At 35.0% G+C, this 20,117-nt stretch overlaps 1 protein-coding gene and 1 pseudogene across 1 annotated transcript; both read left to right on the top strand.

The window, feature by feature from the left end:
- Window positions 1-299: 299 nt before the first annotated feature.
- Window positions 300-1,352, top strand: LOC132178105 (L10-interacting MYB domain-containing protein-like; annotated as a pseudogene).
- A 4,393-nt stretch (window positions 1,353-5,745) lies between these two features.
- Window positions 5,746-18,968, top strand: LOC132165985 (zinc knuckle (CCHC-type) family protein). The gene is made up of 5 exons (XM_059576715.2): window positions 5,746-6,106; window positions 8,670-8,792; window positions 10,024-10,123; window positions 13,350-13,462; window positions 18,583-18,968. The coding sequence occupies exons 1-5, from the start codon at window positions 5,795-5,797 to the stop codon at window positions 18,772-18,774; spliced, it is 840 nt and encodes a 279-aa protein (XP_059432698.2). The 5' UTR covers window positions 5,746-5,794; the 3' UTR covers window positions 18,775-18,968.
- Window positions 18,969-20,117: the final 1,149 nt, after the last annotated feature.

The following is a 20,117-nucleotide window of genomic DNA, read 5'->3' as shown; positions in this document are numbered from 1 at the left end:
ATAACGTTAAAATTATTCTTTGTAAAACAGAAATAATAATATGCGCCATATGACAGGGAAAGGATACTGAGTGTGCAATATATATATATATATTGAACATGTTTTTTTTTTTGCTTTCTAAAACTTGATTCCATTATTTTTTGATATTGCCCTTTTGTTTGATGGACATGCATATTACTTATGTAAATATTATTTTTTTCATTCTATCAATTGATCAATTTAAACAAATTTTTAATTGTTAATAGTGTTTAACACACTTTTTATTTATAATTTTATCATATTATTTATTGTGTGACAAAATGAGTAAAAAAGGTCAAAGCAACGTTGCTGCTACGGCAGATACTCAGATAAAGAAAGTAGTTTGGATTGAAAAAATGCTAGAAGATTATCTTGACATATGTATTACTGAGATTCATGCTGGTAACCGCCCAGGAACACATTTCAATAGGACAGGATGGAAAAATGTGATAGATAAATTTAATGAAAAAACTGGAAAACAATATTGCTATAAACAACTAAAGAACAAGTGGGATAGTTTGAAAAAAGAGTGGAACATTTGGAAGAGATTGATAGGGAAGGAAACTGGCCTTGGATGAGATCCGGTGAAAAAGACAATTGATGCACCCGATGATTGGTGGGAAAAAAAATTACAGGTATTATATTTGTACTTGTTTGTTTTTTGTTTAAATGATTTGTACAAATGTTTATTATTGATTTTTACATATACCTAAATACAGGAAGTTCCAGATGCAACCAAGTTTCGCACGACAGGTTTGGCTTATGCTATGAAGGTGGAGATATTGTTTAGAGATATAACTGCCACTAGGGAGGGATCTTGGGCACCATCCATAGGGTTGGTTCCTAATGATATTGGATCCATAGATAGTGCAAAAGTAATGCTTAATGAAGATGACAATGTTGTAGAAGGTTTAGATGTTTTGGATGATGAACCAAATCTCAATACACATGGCATTGATGATATTCCTGCTGATTTAGATACGCGGGATAAAGGAAATAAGAAGTTTGGTCTTGCGGTTCAATGTAAGAAAAGAAAGAAAGGAGTTCAAATTGTTAGTGAACATTTGAGTCGTATTTGTGATGTAATAGAAAGTAAGAATACAGTGACATCCAAAAGCTACGATAAGCCTGGATGTAATATTGAAGAGGTAATGGATGTTGTTTGGGGGATTGCTGAAAGAGAAAATGACATTGATATCCTTAAATTTGCAACAGAGGTATTTCTTAAGAGATCACATAGAGAGATGTTTGTGACTATTAAAGAGCCATGGTTGCAGATTGACTTTATCAAGCGAATGGGAAATAGAGAAATTAACCGTCGTAGCATGGATTAATGTTGTTATTTTTTAAAGTTGTTTTGTTATGAACTATTTGAGAAGCTATAAGGATTTGTTTGAGTGTTATTTTTTATTTTTTGATGTGTTGATTTGTGTACTAAGATGAGTATATTATAATATTTCATAACTATGCTTGGATGATGTTTTTTTTATTTTTATGGGTGCTTATATATTTATTTTGTATTTATTTCTTTATTTGTTTTCCTTACAGACATGGATAATAGTGATTATAGCATTCAAGATGATACAAGTGATAGTGATTATGGTGAAGAGGAAAATGAAAATGAAAATGATGTTTTTATTCTAGCAGCTGCAGCAGTAGAATTTGTTGAGAACTATTATATGCCATATATTGCAAAGGAACCTTGTAGGACCTCTTCTCAAACAGGTTATAAATGGGTTATGGAAATTGTACAAGGTAATCCTGATAGGTGCAAACAAAATTTCAGAATGGAAATACACGTATTCCTTTACTTGTGTAAAGAGTTGAAGGAAAAATATCATTTAAGAGATACTAGGAAATTAACTGTTGAAGAGTTGGTAGCTATGTTTTTTATTACTTTAGGCCATGGGTTTGGGAATAGGATAGTGCAAGAAAGGTTTCAACATTCAGGAGAAACAGTTAGTAGACATTTTTCTCATGTTTTAATGGCTGTTTCAAGAATGGCGGTTGACATTATTAATCCTATTGATAGGGAGTTTATGGATGTTCCAAGAAAAATTCGTGATGATGAGCGGTATTGGCCATACTTCAAAGATTGTATTGGAGCCATTGATGGAACCCATGTGCCAGTTAAAATTTCTCCATCAAACCAAATACCATATATTGGTCGAAAAGGGACTCCTACTCAGAATGTTATGGCTGTTTGTGATTTGCGTATGTGTTTCACCTTTGTTTGGGCTGGATGGGAAGGTACTGCACATGATACACGCATTTTTTGGGAAGCTATTCGAAAGGAAGAATTGCGATTTCCACACCCACCTAGAGGTTTGTATTTAATAAAAATAACAATTATGAATTATACATGAACAAAAAAAAAAAAATTATGATTGTTATTCGTATATTTTTTGTAGGAAAGTATTACTTGGTAGACGCAGGATATCCTCATATGAAGGGATACATGGGGCCATACAAAGGAGAACGATATCATCTACCAGACTTTCGTCGCGGAAGCCAACCAAGGGGTATGCATGAAATTTTTAATCATGGACATTTATCACTTAGATGCACTATTGAAAGAACATTTGGAGTTTGGAAAAATAAGTGGAAGTTATTGCATTGCATGCCGAGTTTTCCTTATGATAAACAAGTGAAAATCATGGTAGCGTCTATGGCTCTTCATAACTTCATTAGGAAGCATGCAATAAAGGATGCTGAGTTCCAACCATATAATGATGATGAGGATTTATTACCTACTGACAGTATAGGCGATGACGAAGCACAAGATGAGTCAAGCATACAACAATCAGAGACATGATATGAAAATTCTATGAACATTGAGCGTGATCATATTGCTAATCTACTTATGACCCGTTAATGATTTATTTTTATTTTTATTTATTTTATTTTATTTTTATAAACTACTTAAAATGTTGTAAGGATTTCCTTGAATGTTGTTCTTTTTTATGTGTTAAATACTTTTAAGTGTTGTGGTGTTAAAAAGTGTGTTAAATAATTTAAATATATATTTTTTTAACAAAAAAAAAAGAATATGTTGACGTTTTGTTACATAAACCATTACAAAATAATTTTTACTTGTGAAAGCTAACGTTAACCATTTTTATATAAAAAGGTTGGTATAAAATGGAAAAAAAAAAAAAAATCATTACCAACCTTAGGCCTTTATTGAAAAACATGTAATGATTTTACGTAAAATGACATATATTTGGTGTCACATAATTTTTTTTTTTTTTGTGGCCTATATTAAAAAAAAAAATCATTACATGTCCTTTATTGTCATTTTTTCAACTAAAAACACTTTTTTTTTGTTTTGTTACCAAACATCAATAACATTAAAAAAAAAAAAAAAAAAAAAAAAAAAGCACTTAAGACATGTGGTTACCAAACATGTAAACAGCTTTTCAGTAATAGCACTTTTGACAAAAGCTCATAGGCAAAAGCTCTATATTCAAAAGCTCTATTTTCCACCGCAATCCCAAACAGGCTCTAAAAGTTCTTTCAAGCTTTTTTTATAGATAAAAACTCTATTTCCAAATGCAATCACAAATATGCTCTTGGTAGTGCACACTAAAGAGCATTGCAATTTTAGACACCTTATATTTTATATTTTTGTACTAGTTCTTACATATTAACTTATTGATATATCAATTATGACATATACATTTGAAGTCTGATAAATATATTTTTTGTTATACATATATTGTATTATAATTTCTATTTTTAATTGTGATTATCGTATTTTTATGTTATAATAAAACAATATATAAAGAGAAAAAAAATATATTATCATTTTGTTTTGTTAGTTGAGTTCCATCCCTACAAAGACAAATTTCTAGATCTGCCACTGTTTCAAACGTAATTCTAAACACTCAGAGGCTCTTGATGATAAGCAACAACATCTTCTTTATACATTATACGTGTCTACGTTGGATTTTAGTTATAGTTTTTATTTATTTATTTATTTTTAAACTGTTGCTGGTGTGCAAAGTTGAGAACCTCTTTTGCAATTTTTCTTTGATTTTGTTTACGTAACGCATGAATTTAACAAAGACAAAAATTCGAGTAATGCTAGAACTCACTCTTATATCCCTTTTGTATCACTCTAAGAATGATGTGGCTCATAAAATCATTATTATACTTGTAATTGATCATTATTAAATTTTAATCAAATTGTAAATTTAAAAGCCACAAAGATAGTGACACAAGAGGGACACAAAAGTGACTTTTAGAATTACTCAAAAAATCCACTACATTGATTTTTGGACAAACCCCAATCATTACCATGCATTAATTTTTATAATAATAAAAAACAAAACACATCAATCTCTAACAGTTGCATTCAATTTAATTGATTTTTTCAAACATATATCTCAATTTTATTTTATTTTTTAATCCAACCAAACATAATTTTAATTTTTTTTAATCTCGATATTTATTATTTTAAAAGCAATAAAAAAATAATAAATAATAAATAAACCCTGGAATTGAATGACTATTACTATGAAATAGTTATTTTTTTGTTTGGTAAGAGTTTATTCCTAGGAATATTATTTCTGTGGGAATCACGAATCCCTTACATACAGGAATAAGTATTCATCCTGAGGGAAAGGACAATGTTTTCCAAAAAAACCTTTTTTCTTTCTTTCTCTCAAACTTATATATATATATATATATATATATATATCATGTGGGTGGCTAGCTACCCATAGAAAAGCCGTAGGGTGGCCTCGTGGTGGACTGTCAAGGCGGCATTAGGTGGCCAAGACCACCCCCGGTGAGATTCTGAAGTGGCTAGGCCACTCTCCAATCTTACCGGGGGTGGTCGCGCCACCCCCTATGGCACCGGGGGTGGTAGAGGGCCATGACAAGGTCCTATGGGGGTGGCCGCGCCACTCCCAGTGCATTCTGTGGGTGGTCGGCCACCCATTGGGGTTGTCGGCTACCACATGTTTAACCAATTTGTTTTTTCTTTTCTTTTTAAATTTGAGTTTTGAAAAATTAGAAATCAAAAAGGTTTTTTAGTAATTTTAGTTCAATTCCAATTATAAATATGTGTTGCTACTAAACTATAGAATTGTAATAATTATTTCATTCCAACATCTTCTATTCCTACTAATACATATTCTTTTTCCTAATAGAATATACATTCTGCAAGCCAAACGAGCCTAAATTATTATTATTTTTTTTAAAAAAAAAAAAGCCCTATAGTCCTGCTATGCGGCTACCAAATTTTTGCAGCCGCGCGTCTGACATATATTAAAAAAATAAGAATTTTTTTTTTTAGTTAAATTTCTATGAGTTAATATTTAGTTTTTAATGCCTCAAAATTTGTTTTTGGATTCAAAACTAAAATTTAAGGGTGAAAGGTTAACCCTTTAGAGATGGTATCACCCAAAATGGATTTGATCATCCTAAATTTGGTGCTAATTGCTCAAATGTAGTGCTAATACCTTAAATTTGGTGCTAATATTTCAAATTCAAATTCTCCTTTAATATCGCTTTTCTTTAATTTTCTTTTTTTTTTAAAAAAAAAAAGGTAAATTGTCTGACGCTCGGTGCCTCATCCCAGCGGGAAATCACTATTCGTCGCCCTAAGAGCATTTAGGATGGGCTTTCAAGTTTCATCCCTCAAAAACCATACTCGGGCCCAGTTATTTATTTCCCTCCATGTTTTCCCGCCAAGGACGTAAATAAAAGAAAAATCACAAAATAACGAAACCCCGATGAAATAGCAAAGCGAAAGAACGAGTGAGAAGGAATGGAGAATGCAAAAGAAGCAGCAGCAGCACCCACAGGGTGCTACAAGTGCGGCCGCCCAGGCCACTGGTCACGTGACTGCCCCTCGTCCTCCACCTCCGCCTCTGCCCATGTCCCTTCCTCTGCTCCGATCCCACAGGGTGCTACAAGACCCTCCCCTTCCGGTGCCACAAGCGCCGAGAAGCCGAAGAAGGCAGCGAGATCGAGATCCGTGCCAAAGCTCACGCCGGACCTCCTCCTCTCCGATGATGGCCTCGGCTACGTTCTTCGCCACTTTCCTCGCTCCTTCAAGTGCCGCGGCCGCGGCCATGAGGTACTCTACACTTTCGCCCTTTTCTGAATTTACCCTAACAGTTGAGATTCCGTTTTACCAATTCCAGATATCAAATCTGCACATTTAATGTTATATGGATGATAAATTGTTTGAGCAACTCAACCCGCACAATATGCATAAGGATTTTTCTTTCGCTCTTTGATTATTCATTTCTGCATTCAATCATCCATAATATTGAGACCATTGGCGGCTGCCATGTATTATATCTCTTTCTGCTGTTGACTCGGTGCTTCAAGATTCCTGACTGACAAAATAGAAAGACATTTGCTACTTTTCATATGCAAGATATATAAGCCTCTGTGCCCACATAGAAATCATACCTGAGAATTACAAAATCTACAAACTGCGCTACAAAGAGAAAAGCACCATATGTTCTCTCGTCCTAATTCCTCTCTTCTTTGTCTATAAATGGAAAATCAATCTCAATTTGCTCATATCCATTTGTTAAGTCAGAGCGCTATGGAAGTTTGACTTCCTTGTTTGAGCAACATGCATACTTTCATACATACTTTCCTTCATTCACCTTGTAGTCAACTTATTTGCCTAGAGACTACAAAAATGTTTCTAACCATGCTTCAAAAGCATGGTTAGAAACAAAGTAATAACCATCCAAAAGTTCATTCACTTAACTGGATCAAGGTCTGAAGCCCTCAGGAAGCCGGAGTCTTGGAAAGAGGAACATATTAATATGTCAATATGGTCCTTTTGCTAAAATGGGCCGAAACTGTTGACTTGAATATCTGGGCTACGGAACAAGGACTTTGACAGAAATGTCATTAGCCAATCATACTCCTCTAGAAACTCTTCTTATTTGCACAAGCAAGTCCACTCATGGTACGGATCTTATATGGTTATTTATGATTGTGACACATCTTCTTCTGTACAGATACTTGTTATCCGGTCATTGCCTTGAGACAGTAGTGAACATCCCCTTCCTCCTTTAGGGATGAGGTAAAAGGTTGTGGATTATCTGGATCTTCTTCAGAGTACATTTTTCCCAAGTAGTATCCAAATGAAAGCTACAACTCTGGTACGCTTCAACATAGAAGTCAAAGAAAATTGGCCAATAAGACCTTTACCTCAATGATGCTGCCCATAGATCAAATTATTATAATTTTTTACTTCTCATTTGTAGATTGTAGGTCTCAACACCACATACATCTACTCTTTATAGGGTTCTTAGGTCACCATAAGGTTTCCTAGACAAATCTGGTCTTGGGCCAAAAAGAGAGTTTTTTAGGGCCTCAAGGTTCAATTAGTATGTTTGTGTGTGTGTGCTGTAATACCAGCAACGTGTCAGTGAAGATTACTTCGTTGTACACCCTATAAGTGTCCAATGATCACATGGTTTGGACCTTTAGATAAACAACTCAGAATTTATTCTAGGGTTTAATTATCGTGAAATATCTTTTTGAGAAAGGCCCTACAACCACCTTTCTTGGTGACTGTAGTGCTGCAGAAAATTCTGCAGCAACCAAATCTTAATGTTTAGTTCCGACAATGCAATGCAACACACTCAGTCACTCATACAACATGTTATGCCAATGTAAAACACTCAGGAAATATCTTTGCTTGGCCCTTCCAAAAGAGGTTTGCTTAATGTTAGATCATTCTATAACATCATTTTCCTTTATGATGGTACTCTCTTTCCTTGGAAGAGTATTTGACGGAATAAGATCCCCATGAGAGTGGTTTTTTTTGCTTGGTTGTTTGCGCTAAGGAAGATCCTCACCATGGATAACCTAAAGAAGTAACATGTCATTGTGGTTGATTGGTGTTGTGTAAGAAGAGTGGAGAGTCTGTGAATCATTTTTTTCTCTACTGTGAGATTGCTAGTGCTTTATGGAGTGCTATTTTTAGTTGTGCTGGGCTAACTTGGGTTATGTCTAGACAAGTGGTAGACCTTTTCGATTGTTTGAGAGGGTTGAGTGGTAGTCCTTAGAGATGCAGCAATGTGGAAGATGGTACCATCCTGTCTTTTGTGGTGATTTTGGAGGGAGAAATTATAGAAATTTTGAAGACTGCTAGAGGATGGTGGTGGATCTAAAATCTATCTTCTTCAATACTCTTTACCACTTGACAATTGTTTTAGACTATCATTATTTTCTTAGTTTTCATGATTTTCTTGACATATCTCTTTTATACTTTCTATGTACCTAGGTTGTGTTTTCTAAGGACATTTCAATTACATATCAAAAACAAAAGATCAAATTATTTGTGGATTGGATTTCACTGGATTGTCTACTGCTCCGTTGCATGTGCTCGGGACAGAATTTTTTGTATAAATTTTATTGGTTTAAGTTCTTTTCTTTCTAAGAGGTGGAATAGAATAACACAGTCGAAGCGTGCTGATCATACATTGATTGCATTGTACCATGTCTATTTCGTGCTTATGATTTACACTGTCTGAAAGAAGAATGCCTGTTTCTTTATTCTATTTGTTGTCCTTAACTTTTTCAGTTTTCTTAATGCATCATTGACGTTTTATTGTTACAGCATTTTTTGCTTTTCTTTCTTAAAGTAAATTAGTTGTACTTTGTAGGTTAGCGATTTGGGAAATCTAATTGGGTTATATGGTGAATGGCACTCTCGTTTGCTCCCTTATTACTCATTTGATCAGTTTGTACATAAAGTGGAACAAGTTGCTACTACAAGACGCGTCAAGGTGAGATGTTGTTGCATTTAACTTATTATATTTTATGGTCATGTTGGTTGAATGCTCCAAAGGATTTTAAATAGCCATCTTCACCTTCCTCCACTTTGTATATTACTTATTTTGAAATAATACGTCAAAATGCAAAAGTAGGGGTTTTTAAGTGGAGATTATGCATATCGAAAAAGCTTACTGAAATAATAACTTACCAAACGTAGAGTGAATGTGTTTATCATTTTCTTCAATCATGACTAACAGGATTGGTTTATTTCTGATCATAATGCTGAAAAAGATAAAGGTATGTAAGCAATGCAATTAGTATGAAAGTGGTACTGGATTGCATAGTTACAACCCAATTCTTTCCAGTGGGATCTATAATTTATTAATTTCTCTATGGAATCATGCTTAATGATGCCAGTGTTGTACCAAAGTTTGAAAAGTTCGGGGAGAGTTAGCTAAGGGAGAGAATAAAATAATGAAACAGATATAAAGGTGGGAGAGAGAGAGAGGGGGGGGGGGGTGTTTGCAAAGAAAGGGATCAATCTATTATTCCTTGTAGTTCACATAAGTGTTGTTCACCCGCGAAGACCCCTATTGAGGCCAACAGAACATTGTAAGTGTTCTTGGGCCCTTTCTTCGAAATAAATTCTAAAAACTGTTTTATAAAGATCAATTATGAAAATACATCCCAAAATATATTGATAAAATGTAAGTTTGATTTTTTAGTTTACTTTTTGGATATATCTTCAGCAAATAATTATAAGCTCAGATCATATACTGATTATGTAATTTGAATTTTAGTTTGACCATGTGCGTCGATTTAATTCAGTCAGAACGGAAACAAAGAGAATTAGGCTGAAATTAATAATAATAAATGAATTTTGAAGTAGATCTAGATGTTTCCCTTAGATGGCACAAGGCTACTGTGGCATTGTGTCTCATAGATCTATTACCAAAATGTTGCAACTGAATATTTTAGTAGCATGATAGTAACTACTCAGAGTGCTTAGATTGCCATCAGGATCCGCACACACACACATGTATATATATATAACTGGGTATCTAGGTCTTCATCCCAACTAGATCTCCAGGATACTGTGCAAAGCGCTCCCTCCGCATAAATCAAGTTGTAGAGTTTTAATATGTATCATGAGTCTCTCTCTCTGTTTGTTTGTCAGTACACTTGCACAAACACCATAAAGTGAATGTGTCTCTTATTCAATTTTCTGCACATTCTGAACAGATGTGTATTAGAGAATTACGAGAGAGGGTTGCCAAAGGGGGGGATCCAACAAAGTTGCATGAGGACCCAGTACAACATGACGATTCAAATGTTGAACAAGGTATTTTAGCTATTTTTCCAATTATGATGCAATGGAAATGTTTGTCAGTTTCATGCATTGTTACTGCTGTTATTGCTTGAAGCATAATGCACGACAATAATGTTATTGAAGACAAGATATGGAAAGAAAGGGAATAATTTTTAGCCAAGCAAAGACATGCTATGCCAATGTCTTAGGATAGAAGCAAAAGAGAGCCTCTAGGGTAACTTGGTGGCAAAGCTTGGCAAGAAGCTTGAGATGTTGACATTCTAAAACAAATGAAAGAGAGGATATTGGGCTTTCAGTCAGATTGGGGGGGGGGGGGGGGGGGGGGGGGGGGGGGGGTGGGGGGGGGTTGGGGGGGGGTGCGGGGTGGGTGTTGTTTATGGCCTTAAAAAGTTGTGGGAAATTTGGCAAGTAGATGCGGGAAATTTGTTCTGCAAATGTATCGAGGATCTGAGGGTTATAGGGTAGGGTCAAATGGTGGGGAAAGATGTAGGACGAGAACTTCGAAAGGTTTAACAAAAAGGGTTATGGTTTGGGATTGAAACAGGCAAGCAAATTAAGTTTTCAAGTCGCTGTTCCAGGTGCTGTGGACAGTGCCCAAGAGTACTGATTTTAGACTTTTAAGTGCTTTTGGAAGCTTGTTGAAGCTGTTGTGATTGGATTTTATAATAGCAACTGTAGGCATTTATACGGCTTACTTGAGTTTAGTTATGGCATGAAATCGACTTCAAAAGTTATGCAAGAAGGCAAAACGAAAGATAAAACTGCACTTACTTTTCTGTAATTAGATTCCTGATCCATCACTATAGCCCATGTCTAGTATATATAGATCTACAAAGATACCTTCAACTCTAACAATTTGAAAAAAAATAAAAAAACTAAAATAAGGTTAAAAAAAAACATAATACAAACTTAAAAATAGGATATATATACTATCAATTAAACAACCCCTTTGAAGGTCCAAGTGGCTTGGCGTAATCTGGCATGTGCCAAATCAATTCTTGTGAATTGGAACTAGCCCTCGAATTCCTATAAATGCTAGCTGCCAGCATCCATACTCCATCCCAGCTGGCACAAGTGGTATGTTTCCTGCACTGGCCACAGTGAGACTCTTGGATGCCATTATCTCATCCTTTTATGTATATTTGTTTTTTTCTGAACTAGAGTTAATTAACTTTTCCTCCCCTTTAACAATTATATTAGACATAAAAATTATGTTCCTATGAGTAAGGGTACACATCCCATATATTGAATTTGCTAAAACTTCTTACATATCAGCTGAATACTGGTTATATCAACAGTAGTAACTTTATTTCCCTTATCTCCATATGTTGAAATTCAAGTAGCAAGAGGCATTAGTTTTCCTTGTAAACCTAGTTTCTGCCAATTGCTGATTTTCTTATAAGACTTCCCTCTTCTTGGAGGCATCTCAAGAAAGTGTCCTTTCCAACTGACCAATGACAACCTGTAGGAGGTGCTCTTGATCTGAAATAAAATATGGTCTCTCACATTCAGGACATTAACCATGACTGTAAAATGTTATTAGTCAAGTTCTTTCCCTTCTGCCTTCTATTACCTGCAGCAAGAACATTGAAAAATTGTCATCAACATACCTGTAAGATGTGTTGCTTGACTTCCAGTCAAATGCAGGCATGGAGTGTCCAAAAGTATAAGTATTTCTTAATGCACAATACAATCTGTAGTAGGTATGAAGTCCATTTATTTTTCTTTTCTGGAAACAGCTCATAAGTCTAATTTAGTCAAATGCAATTGTCTAGTACTACGAATGTTTCACAATGGTAGCTTCTTTCCAATCTTAAATTGAATGTGTCTGATCCAGCTTCAATGAAGATTGAAATAACCATCTTAAGTGACAGTCCCCCCTTTCTTCGGCCTGAAACCTGATGAAAGAAAGGCTTTTGCATTTTTCTACAACTTTTCCGTTAAGTTTTACTATATTGGACATTAGGGAGCGTGCACCTAAAATTCACACTGTAGTCTGTAGACAAGATTGAAAATTTAAGAGAAATACAACCAATGTATTCTTACACAAACAATAAACACCAGCATATCCTAAAATATTCCAAGCAAGGCATTTCTTTTTTTTTTTTTGGAAAGAACATAGTGATACTCAGCTTTTATTAATTATCAATGGTTCAGATATAAGGAATTAGGGATAAACCCTTGTAATTAATGTGGGTTTCAATTTTTTGACGAATCAATCTGGACAAAGATGAGAGTATTGTAGAAATGTTGTTACTTGATGGATTGGCTGCTTGGAGTACGAAGGATGCTTTTGTACTTGGCATGGCAGCATGATCCCCTCTGTGTATGGAGAAGGCAGAGTATCTTTACTTATTCATAGTCATCTGTGACCACAATGCTTGACGAAGTATCACCATTTGCTCAAACTAATTATGGGTAATTAGATATTCTGAATATTCAAATCGAAGCTGAGGGCCCACCTCTTTTGTTCTGCAAGATGTGGGATTAAACTTTCTATATTTAGGCATCCATTTTGCTTGTTTCAAGTTCTTTCAATGTTTCCCATATCACATAGTTGTACTCTTTCATCTTAAGGAGCAAAGGTGTGCAACTTCGACATTAATTTTTGTGTGTTGTAAGAATATCAAGGCAGGTGGGCTGGGGACCAGTTCATTCCTCATCTTTCCACGAACCCGAGATAGTTCACTGACTGTAATACCATACCACCCAACATATATATATTTCTAATCAATACAAAGGAAGAGAGCTAGGGAGGTACCCAACACTTGCTTTAGACTTTACATAATTTCCAAACCCTTGCAGTTAGGGCTATGGTGGTACAGGACTCCAGAAAAACCTGCCCTCCGTACCAAGATGTACTCGAGATGGGTCACTGACTGTAATACCATACCACCCAACATATATATATTTCTAATCAATACAAAGCAGGAGAGCTAGGGAGGCACCCAACACGTGTTTTAGACTTAACATAATTTCCAAACCCTTGCAGTTAGGTCTATGGTGGTACAGGACTCCAGAAAAACCTGCCCTCCATTCCAAGATGTCACTAGAGATTAGGTGCTTTCTGAAAACAAAGGGAGAATAATATTGATGTGTGAATAAATTTGCTAAAAAATGTTTACACTAAACAATTTGATAGAATATTATTTGCTTGGTACTAACTTAGTTGAAGTATTTTTCTTTTCCATTCATAGTGATCTTTTTCTAATCTTGACTTGTCTCTTCACGCCTGCAGAAGCCATGAACTCTGAGGCCGTAAGTAATCATCAGGGAGATCCATCCTTGAGGAACAATGATGCTGATGATGTACAAGACATGCTGTATGATGTTTATGAGAAAGCTAATGAAGTAAGTTTTCTTGCTTTTCATTTATTTAGGCTATGTCGCAGTTCAAAATCACTTATCAAAAAAGATTAGGAAAACTTGATGGTTTGATTATACTGAAATCTGATCACTATAATCAATTATTGTCTAAACAGGCTATAGGCTTGATTTGGATAAAACTATTTACATATGAAAGTTATATCGGAAAGTTCAGTGAATGCAGCTAAATGTGTAAACGTTTCAATTTTTTTTGGTCTATTATATGTTGCTACATATACTCATGTTCAAAATGTTAGATAGTTAAAATTCAGAATGGAATATGGTTTCCTCATGAATTTCTAAGATTTGAGGAGTTTCTCCCTCCCCTAGCACCATAGGTTAATTCAAATTGATTTTCTTTTTTTTAAGAAAAAAAAATTATTAAATAAGTTCAAGGTTGGCTTGCTTAAATTGTTAACATCATTTGAAATGCTTTCATAAGTGATCAAATACCCTTTTCGTTTGCCGATAATTTCTTATCCTTGAGACTCTTGTTTGCTTTTTTTTTTTTTTTTGGGTATAACTAATTATTTAAAGAATGGATGACACATTTTTTTTCTTTAAAAAAAATGATTTAGAAAATTTGTTGTGATCTTACTGGTAAAGGTTGTTGCCTTCTTCAAATAGGGTTCTTTGCAGTTTGATACATCATCTACAATTACATAGATGCTAATGGGAATAATGTAACGATTAAAAGCAATGGGGGATGATAATTTAATGGTTTAAAAAGCAATAGGGATGAGAATGTACTCAAAACATGATTGGTATTGAACGACACCATCGCCTTTTCTGTCTTTCAGTTTATTTCTCTTCCAAAACTTGCCGGTTTATCTCCCTGAACTATCGCTGCCCACTATCATGCCACTTTCTCTCTTTCTCTCCCCAACTAAACTTCCCATACAATTTTTTTCATTTGCTCCAATGACTCTTTTTCTACAGATACACCAAAAGCTACATGGGATACCTATGTTGCTCTTTTTTCAAGGACAAATGATGTGCAGTTTCAAATATTTCATAATAAATTAATGTCAATCTTGCTGCATGATATGATTTGGATCAATCAATATTTTATAAAGATAAAGTTCTTTTACTATGAAATTTTAAAATTAGATTTTGAATCTAATGTTAGTGAGAAAAGGATTAAAAAAAAAAAAAAAATCCTCCATGGCTTCAGATCTGAATATAGTGGGTTACCGCACCCGTAAGCATCTAAAATGGAGTCTTCACCATTTAGTGGTTAATAGCACCCTGGGAAGCATCTTAAGTTGTGTGCCCTGTAGAGTTGGCCAGCCAAGAAACATTGGGTAAATACGGAGCTGGGACTTCATCTGGAGATGAAGAAAAACACTTTTTAGTAATAGAAGAAGACTGAGTGGCTATTGTGAGGCAAAAGAAGGTGGGTGAGGGAAAAATAGACTTAGCAGGGGCCTAGTTTTCAAGCAGGGAGAGTTCAAGATAGTTAGATAGTTGGCAAAGAGATGAGTGACATTCAAAGGATTATAGTTGTCAGAATATTGAATGCTATAATTTTGGTCAAAGAGGACATTACGCTTGAGATTGTCGGCTTAAGAGAAAGCCAATAGAGGGAAACTTGGTGACATTGAACGATAACCAAGACGAATATGATATAGAAGGCAAGTGGGATTTTTAAGTGTTTTCTATCAGAGCAAATCTTTATGATGAAGCTTGTTCAAAAGAAGAGGTAGATTTCCACGAGAGAGCAGTTGAAGAGTAACCCTTCTCAACCATCAATGAATTTGCTAAAAGTTCTATTGCAGTTGAGCTAGATAAAAGAGCACTGGTAGTGACTGACCCTAAGGCTGTTAATTATGATAAAAATTGGATAATTAACTTAGTATGTCCATGTATAGCCAATAATTTAAGACTCTATCACCCATATCAGCAACACAATGATTGTGCCACACTTCATCCTAATCAGGTACAGTTGTTACCTAGGATGAGGAACAATATCACAGCTAACAACCTCAAGTGCTTATGTGATATTTGGTCCAGAAGATGTGATGGTGTAAAGGATCTTAGGTACTATGATTTTAAAAGGACGTAGGTTAGACTCTAGAGTCTATGTACATGATGTCAACAAAGTGAGAAATATGTGAACAAAAATGTGAATGGATGAAGCTATAGACTTGTGGCACGCACAGCTTGGGCATGCTAGGTATCCCAACTGAAAATAGTGATGCAACAATTGATGCTTGAAGGCTCCCCCAATTGGAGATTCTTGGAGGCATAATCTGTATGGCATAACCCATCACATATTATACGAAGAATCAAACTAAAGGGGGACAGAATCCTTAGAGCTTGTCCACTTAGATGTGTTTGGACTAGTGAAATAACCATCTATTAGCGTTATAAATATATGATGACCTTTATATGCAATTTTCTCAAGATACATATAAATTTAACTTCTAAATAAAAAATTAGAATTGCTTGATGAATTTTAAAACTTTTGAGAGAAGATTTTTTTTTTTTTTGATAAGTAATGTTATATATATCAAAAAGCATAGACGGGTGCAACCTTAGTACACAGGTAGTATACAAGAGAACGCCTATGTAGAAGAAGATAGAACAAGAAAATCAGGAAAGCTAATCACTAAAGAAGCTAAACAAGCAGTTGTCCAAGTAAAAAGAGAGAAAAAAAAAAAAAAAAGAAAAAAAAAAAGGACTTGAGCTCCTTCAAAGTCCTCTCTTGGTTTTCAAAATTTCTCTCATTTCTTTCCCTCCACGAGCACCATATAAGGCAAAGGGAAACCATTTTCCACATGACAGCACTTCGAGAACAACCACCCGTCCACCAACAGGCAAACAAATCGAGGGAGCCTTCCCTAGAACTGCTGACCAGGCAAAAAAAGCGACTCTCGAGGGAGCTTTGGTCTGTCAAATACTCTTTCAAGGGAAACGATTAGCCTCTTTAAAAGCAAGGATTTTGTAGAAAGATCTAATGTCAAATTTCCCTTTGAGAGATGAAACGCACCAAAGCTTGTCCTCTTCTTCCCTTCTCATTTTGTGGGAATACAACAAGGTATAGAAGAAAGCCAGAACATTTACTTCCCAATCATAAGCCAAACGAATAAAGTTAACATTCCACTGAAGGGAACCACTCAAATAATCCATTTTAACAGCAACAAGGACATCCTTCACACTAGCCATGTTATATAAACATGGGAAAGCTTCCTTGAGACTCGAGTCTCCACACCACACATTATCTCAAAATCTAATTTGGACCCATCTCTTGGACCAAATTTGGTATGGCTAGAAAACAGCCTCCACCCCCGTCTAATATACTTCCAAAGCCCCACCCCATGTGGCATTGGTGGATTGATGGAGCACCACCCATACCACTCAGAACTGAATCTTTGAGTGAAGATTGAAAGTGAAGTTGGTAAGAAGATTAAGTGTGTGCACATCGACAACAAGGGGGGTATACACATTAGATGAGTTTTCAGATTATTTGAGAAAATGTAAAATTTGGCATGTCTTAACACTCCATAAAAGAATGGTGTGGCATAGGGAAAGAATAAAAACCTTGGAGAGATTTGTCAAAGCATGTTACATGCTACTACGTATCAAGTTAAATTTGGGCAGAATACATGAAGACAGTGGTATATGTGACTAACATTGTCATAGCCAAGGTTAGAATGTGTCATTATCTCAAAATTTTTGGAACACTAAGCCACCAGTGTGTCACCTTAGAGTATGTGGATGTATTTGTTACGTATTTATATCAACCACCTACATAGAAAATTTGGTAAGAAGGCTTACCTATGTATCTTTGTTGATTATGATAATTAAAGAAAAAAGATTGAGATGCTGTAATCCCGCCATTGGTCATTGTTACACATTACGACCTGTGTTTGATGAGGTTTTCTCTTGGTGATCTTCACAAGAAGTGATGCTATTAGATTCTAATGAATTGGACATCAAACTACAAGAGAAGCTGGAAGCACAATCAAGACAAGCTATGGTAAACTAACAAAAAGTTCTTACAGTTGGAGATGTGCTAGAACCAAGTTCTTTTGAGATTGATTCATTTGTTCCTAGAGAACATGTATACATCAAGAAACTTTAGAAGAGTTTTGTCTTGCCCAACATGAAGAACTACAAGAGGTTATAGAACCCTAACTTCTAAGATCCAACAACTAAAGTGACTGAATTCAAAACATGTTAACTATGCCTATGTTGAGGTAAATAACATAAAAGAGCCTGTCAAATTCGTAAAGTTTGAAAAGCAGTTTATTATGATTACAAACTCCAATAGAGCTTGTGTTGACGTGAAGTATTGAATGTCACTACTGCCTAGTCGCCACCACCTCTCTCTCTCTCGCACCAACCCAACTGCCCCTTTTACGTGGATATTTTCCATTTGCTTCTCCTTTGGTTTGCGATACATTGCCAGCCAACTCTCTCATGCCAACTTAAACTAGTGGTTGGAAGTTAAGATGGCAGTCAGCTAAGTCGACTCATTGGTTATATAAAGGAGCCTTGGGCTTATTCCACGTAGCAAACTAGAGTAAGAATATGAGCTCTAGTGCGTGTGTGGTGTCTTGTGAGTGTGAAGAGTGAGTAGAAGTGTGAACAATAAACAATTTTGTAAGTTTTGATAAGAGTAGTACCATGATTGACTTGAGTTAATGTTGTCTTGTTGTCCATGTCAAAGCCAAAAAGATGTGTGTCCAATTGATTTTGTTAGTGAAGGTGGTTGTGTATAAAATACTTGAGCCATAGTTGTATCCTTATGTCCAAGTGCTTGTAATAAAGTTGTGCTATTTTTGTTTTTTGCATGTCTTTTATCGCCAATCTTTGTATTTGTGACTCTCTGAGACAGGTGGAGATTTGTGTCAATTAAAAAGTTAATTGAAATGCCACCAACCAAAATAAAAGAAATTTATTTTGTCGACAGTCGTGTGAACATTATCGCAGCTCTTGCAGTTGTTTTGTGCTGCATTTTGGTGTTCTGGTTCTTATTTTTGGGTGCTTTTTCTTGGTTAGACTCTTAGACTCAATATCTTTTCTCTTCATTCTTATCTGCAATTCGTTATTTAAGCAAATATTTAATGGACTTTCTCTGGCTTTGTAATTATATACAGAACTTGCAGGGTGAGACTGTTGCCGGTAACATAGAAAGTGCTAGTATGTCCATCAAAGAATTGCCAAATAATGGAGGCACCATCTCTAGCGGAATTCAGGTCTCTGAAGAACAGAAAGCTCGTATGGAATCAAACAGGTTGAAGGCCCTGGAGAGAGCTGCATCTCGGGCACGTTCATTCCAAGTGGCTTGACTCATTTCTTCAGTCTGCTTTTAAATTTTCCTTCCATCCTGCAATTAATGCTTTATTATTTCCATGGCTGTCAACCTTAGCTTTAACTTTGTTTCTTGGCATATCGCAATTTGTTTCATTCAGAAGATGTCTATTTTATCAATTTTCTTTTCGTCTTCTAGTATAAATCGGATGAGGATCTCCTATGGTGTAGATTTCGGAACTTAAATTATCAAAATTAACTATAATAAAAAATAAAAAATAAAAAAATAAAGAAATTTGAGTTCAAAATATATTTTCCTTGTTTTAGCACTTGCTATGTTATAGTAATAATTTGATTAGAATATGTTCAGCACTTTTATTATAGAAAAAATGGTAAATGTATAATAAATCCATGAGTTAATGCGTGAAAACAAAAAGGTCTCTCAACTTTTTACTTTTTTTTGAATGTTTACTCACCGGGTCAATTGAAAAGATGTCATAAGTCATTTTGTTACATTTTCTTTAAATTGTCTAACGTCCGTCATTAAATCTCAAAACTCACTGTTTTCAATTTTGCCATGTCAACTTTTTTTCACCTCACTTTAAAATATTTTTTTTTATTAATTTAATTTTAAAAAATTAAATCTTAACAAAAAAAATTTTGAAATTTAATTTTAAAATTAAATTAATCAAAATAATATTTTAAAGTGAGGTGAAAAAAAAAAAAGCTGACCTAATTAGGGGCGCTTGCTCGCTTTAAAATATTATTTTTTTATTAATTTAATTTTAAAATTAAATCTTAACCAAAAAAAAAAAGTAATTTAATTTTTTTTCCACCTCTAAGTTTTGAAATTTACTTTTAAAATTAAATTAATAAAAAATAATATTTTTAAATTGAGGTGAGAAAAAAAAAAAAAGCTGACCTAATTAGGGGGAGCCTGCCAGCTAAGCGTCCTTAATTAAGTGCGCCTGGCTGACAAGTGCCCTTAATTTGGGACACTCACTATCCAGGCGCCCTTAATTAGGAGTGCCTGCCAACCAAGCGTCTTTAATTAAGTGCATCTGGCTAGCAAGCACCCTTAATATGGGACACTCGCTATTGAGACACCCTTAATTAGGGGTGTCTGCTAGCTAGGTGCCCTTAATTAAGTGTGTTTGGCTGGCAAGCGCCCCTAATTAAGGGCATCTGGCTAGCAAGCGCCCTTACATAAGGGCATCTAGATAGCAGGTGCATCGAAATTATTTTTGTTAGCGCGTGAGCTTAATTTTTCCTATGATTCCTCAGCTCTCACCTAGTACTTTCCCCCTCAATATTTTCCCTCTCCATCTTTAATTCAAAAAAATCTTACGAAATTTTTCATTAATTCTAACCCAACGTTCAC

Source organism: Corylus avellana, chromosome 2, assembly GCF_965113065.1.
Source record: "Corylus avellana chromosome 2, dhCorAvel1.hap1.2, whole genome shotgun sequence".
Classification (NCBI taxonomy): Eukaryota; Viridiplantae; Streptophyta; class Magnoliopsida; order Fagales; family Betulaceae; genus Corylus; species Corylus avellana.
The sequence above is the reverse complement of the archived record's forward strand: the minus strand, read 5'-3'. Positions and strand labels throughout refer to the sequence as shown.

Excerpts from the sequence above, each read along its gene's own strand:
- LOC132165985 (XM_059576715.2), top strand. The coding sequence starts at position 5,795 with ATGGAGAATGCAAAAGAAGCAGCAGCAGCACCCACAGGGTGCTACAAG. Across the intron at positions 10,124-13,349 it reads CGATTCAAATGTTGAACAAG|AAGCCATGAACTCTGAGGCC; the intron begins GTATTTTAGCTA and ends TCACGCCTGCAG. Across the intron at positions 13,463-18,582 it reads TTTATGAGAAAGCTAATGAA|AACTTGCAGGGTGAGACTGT; the intron begins GTAAGTTTTCTT and ends AATTATATACAG.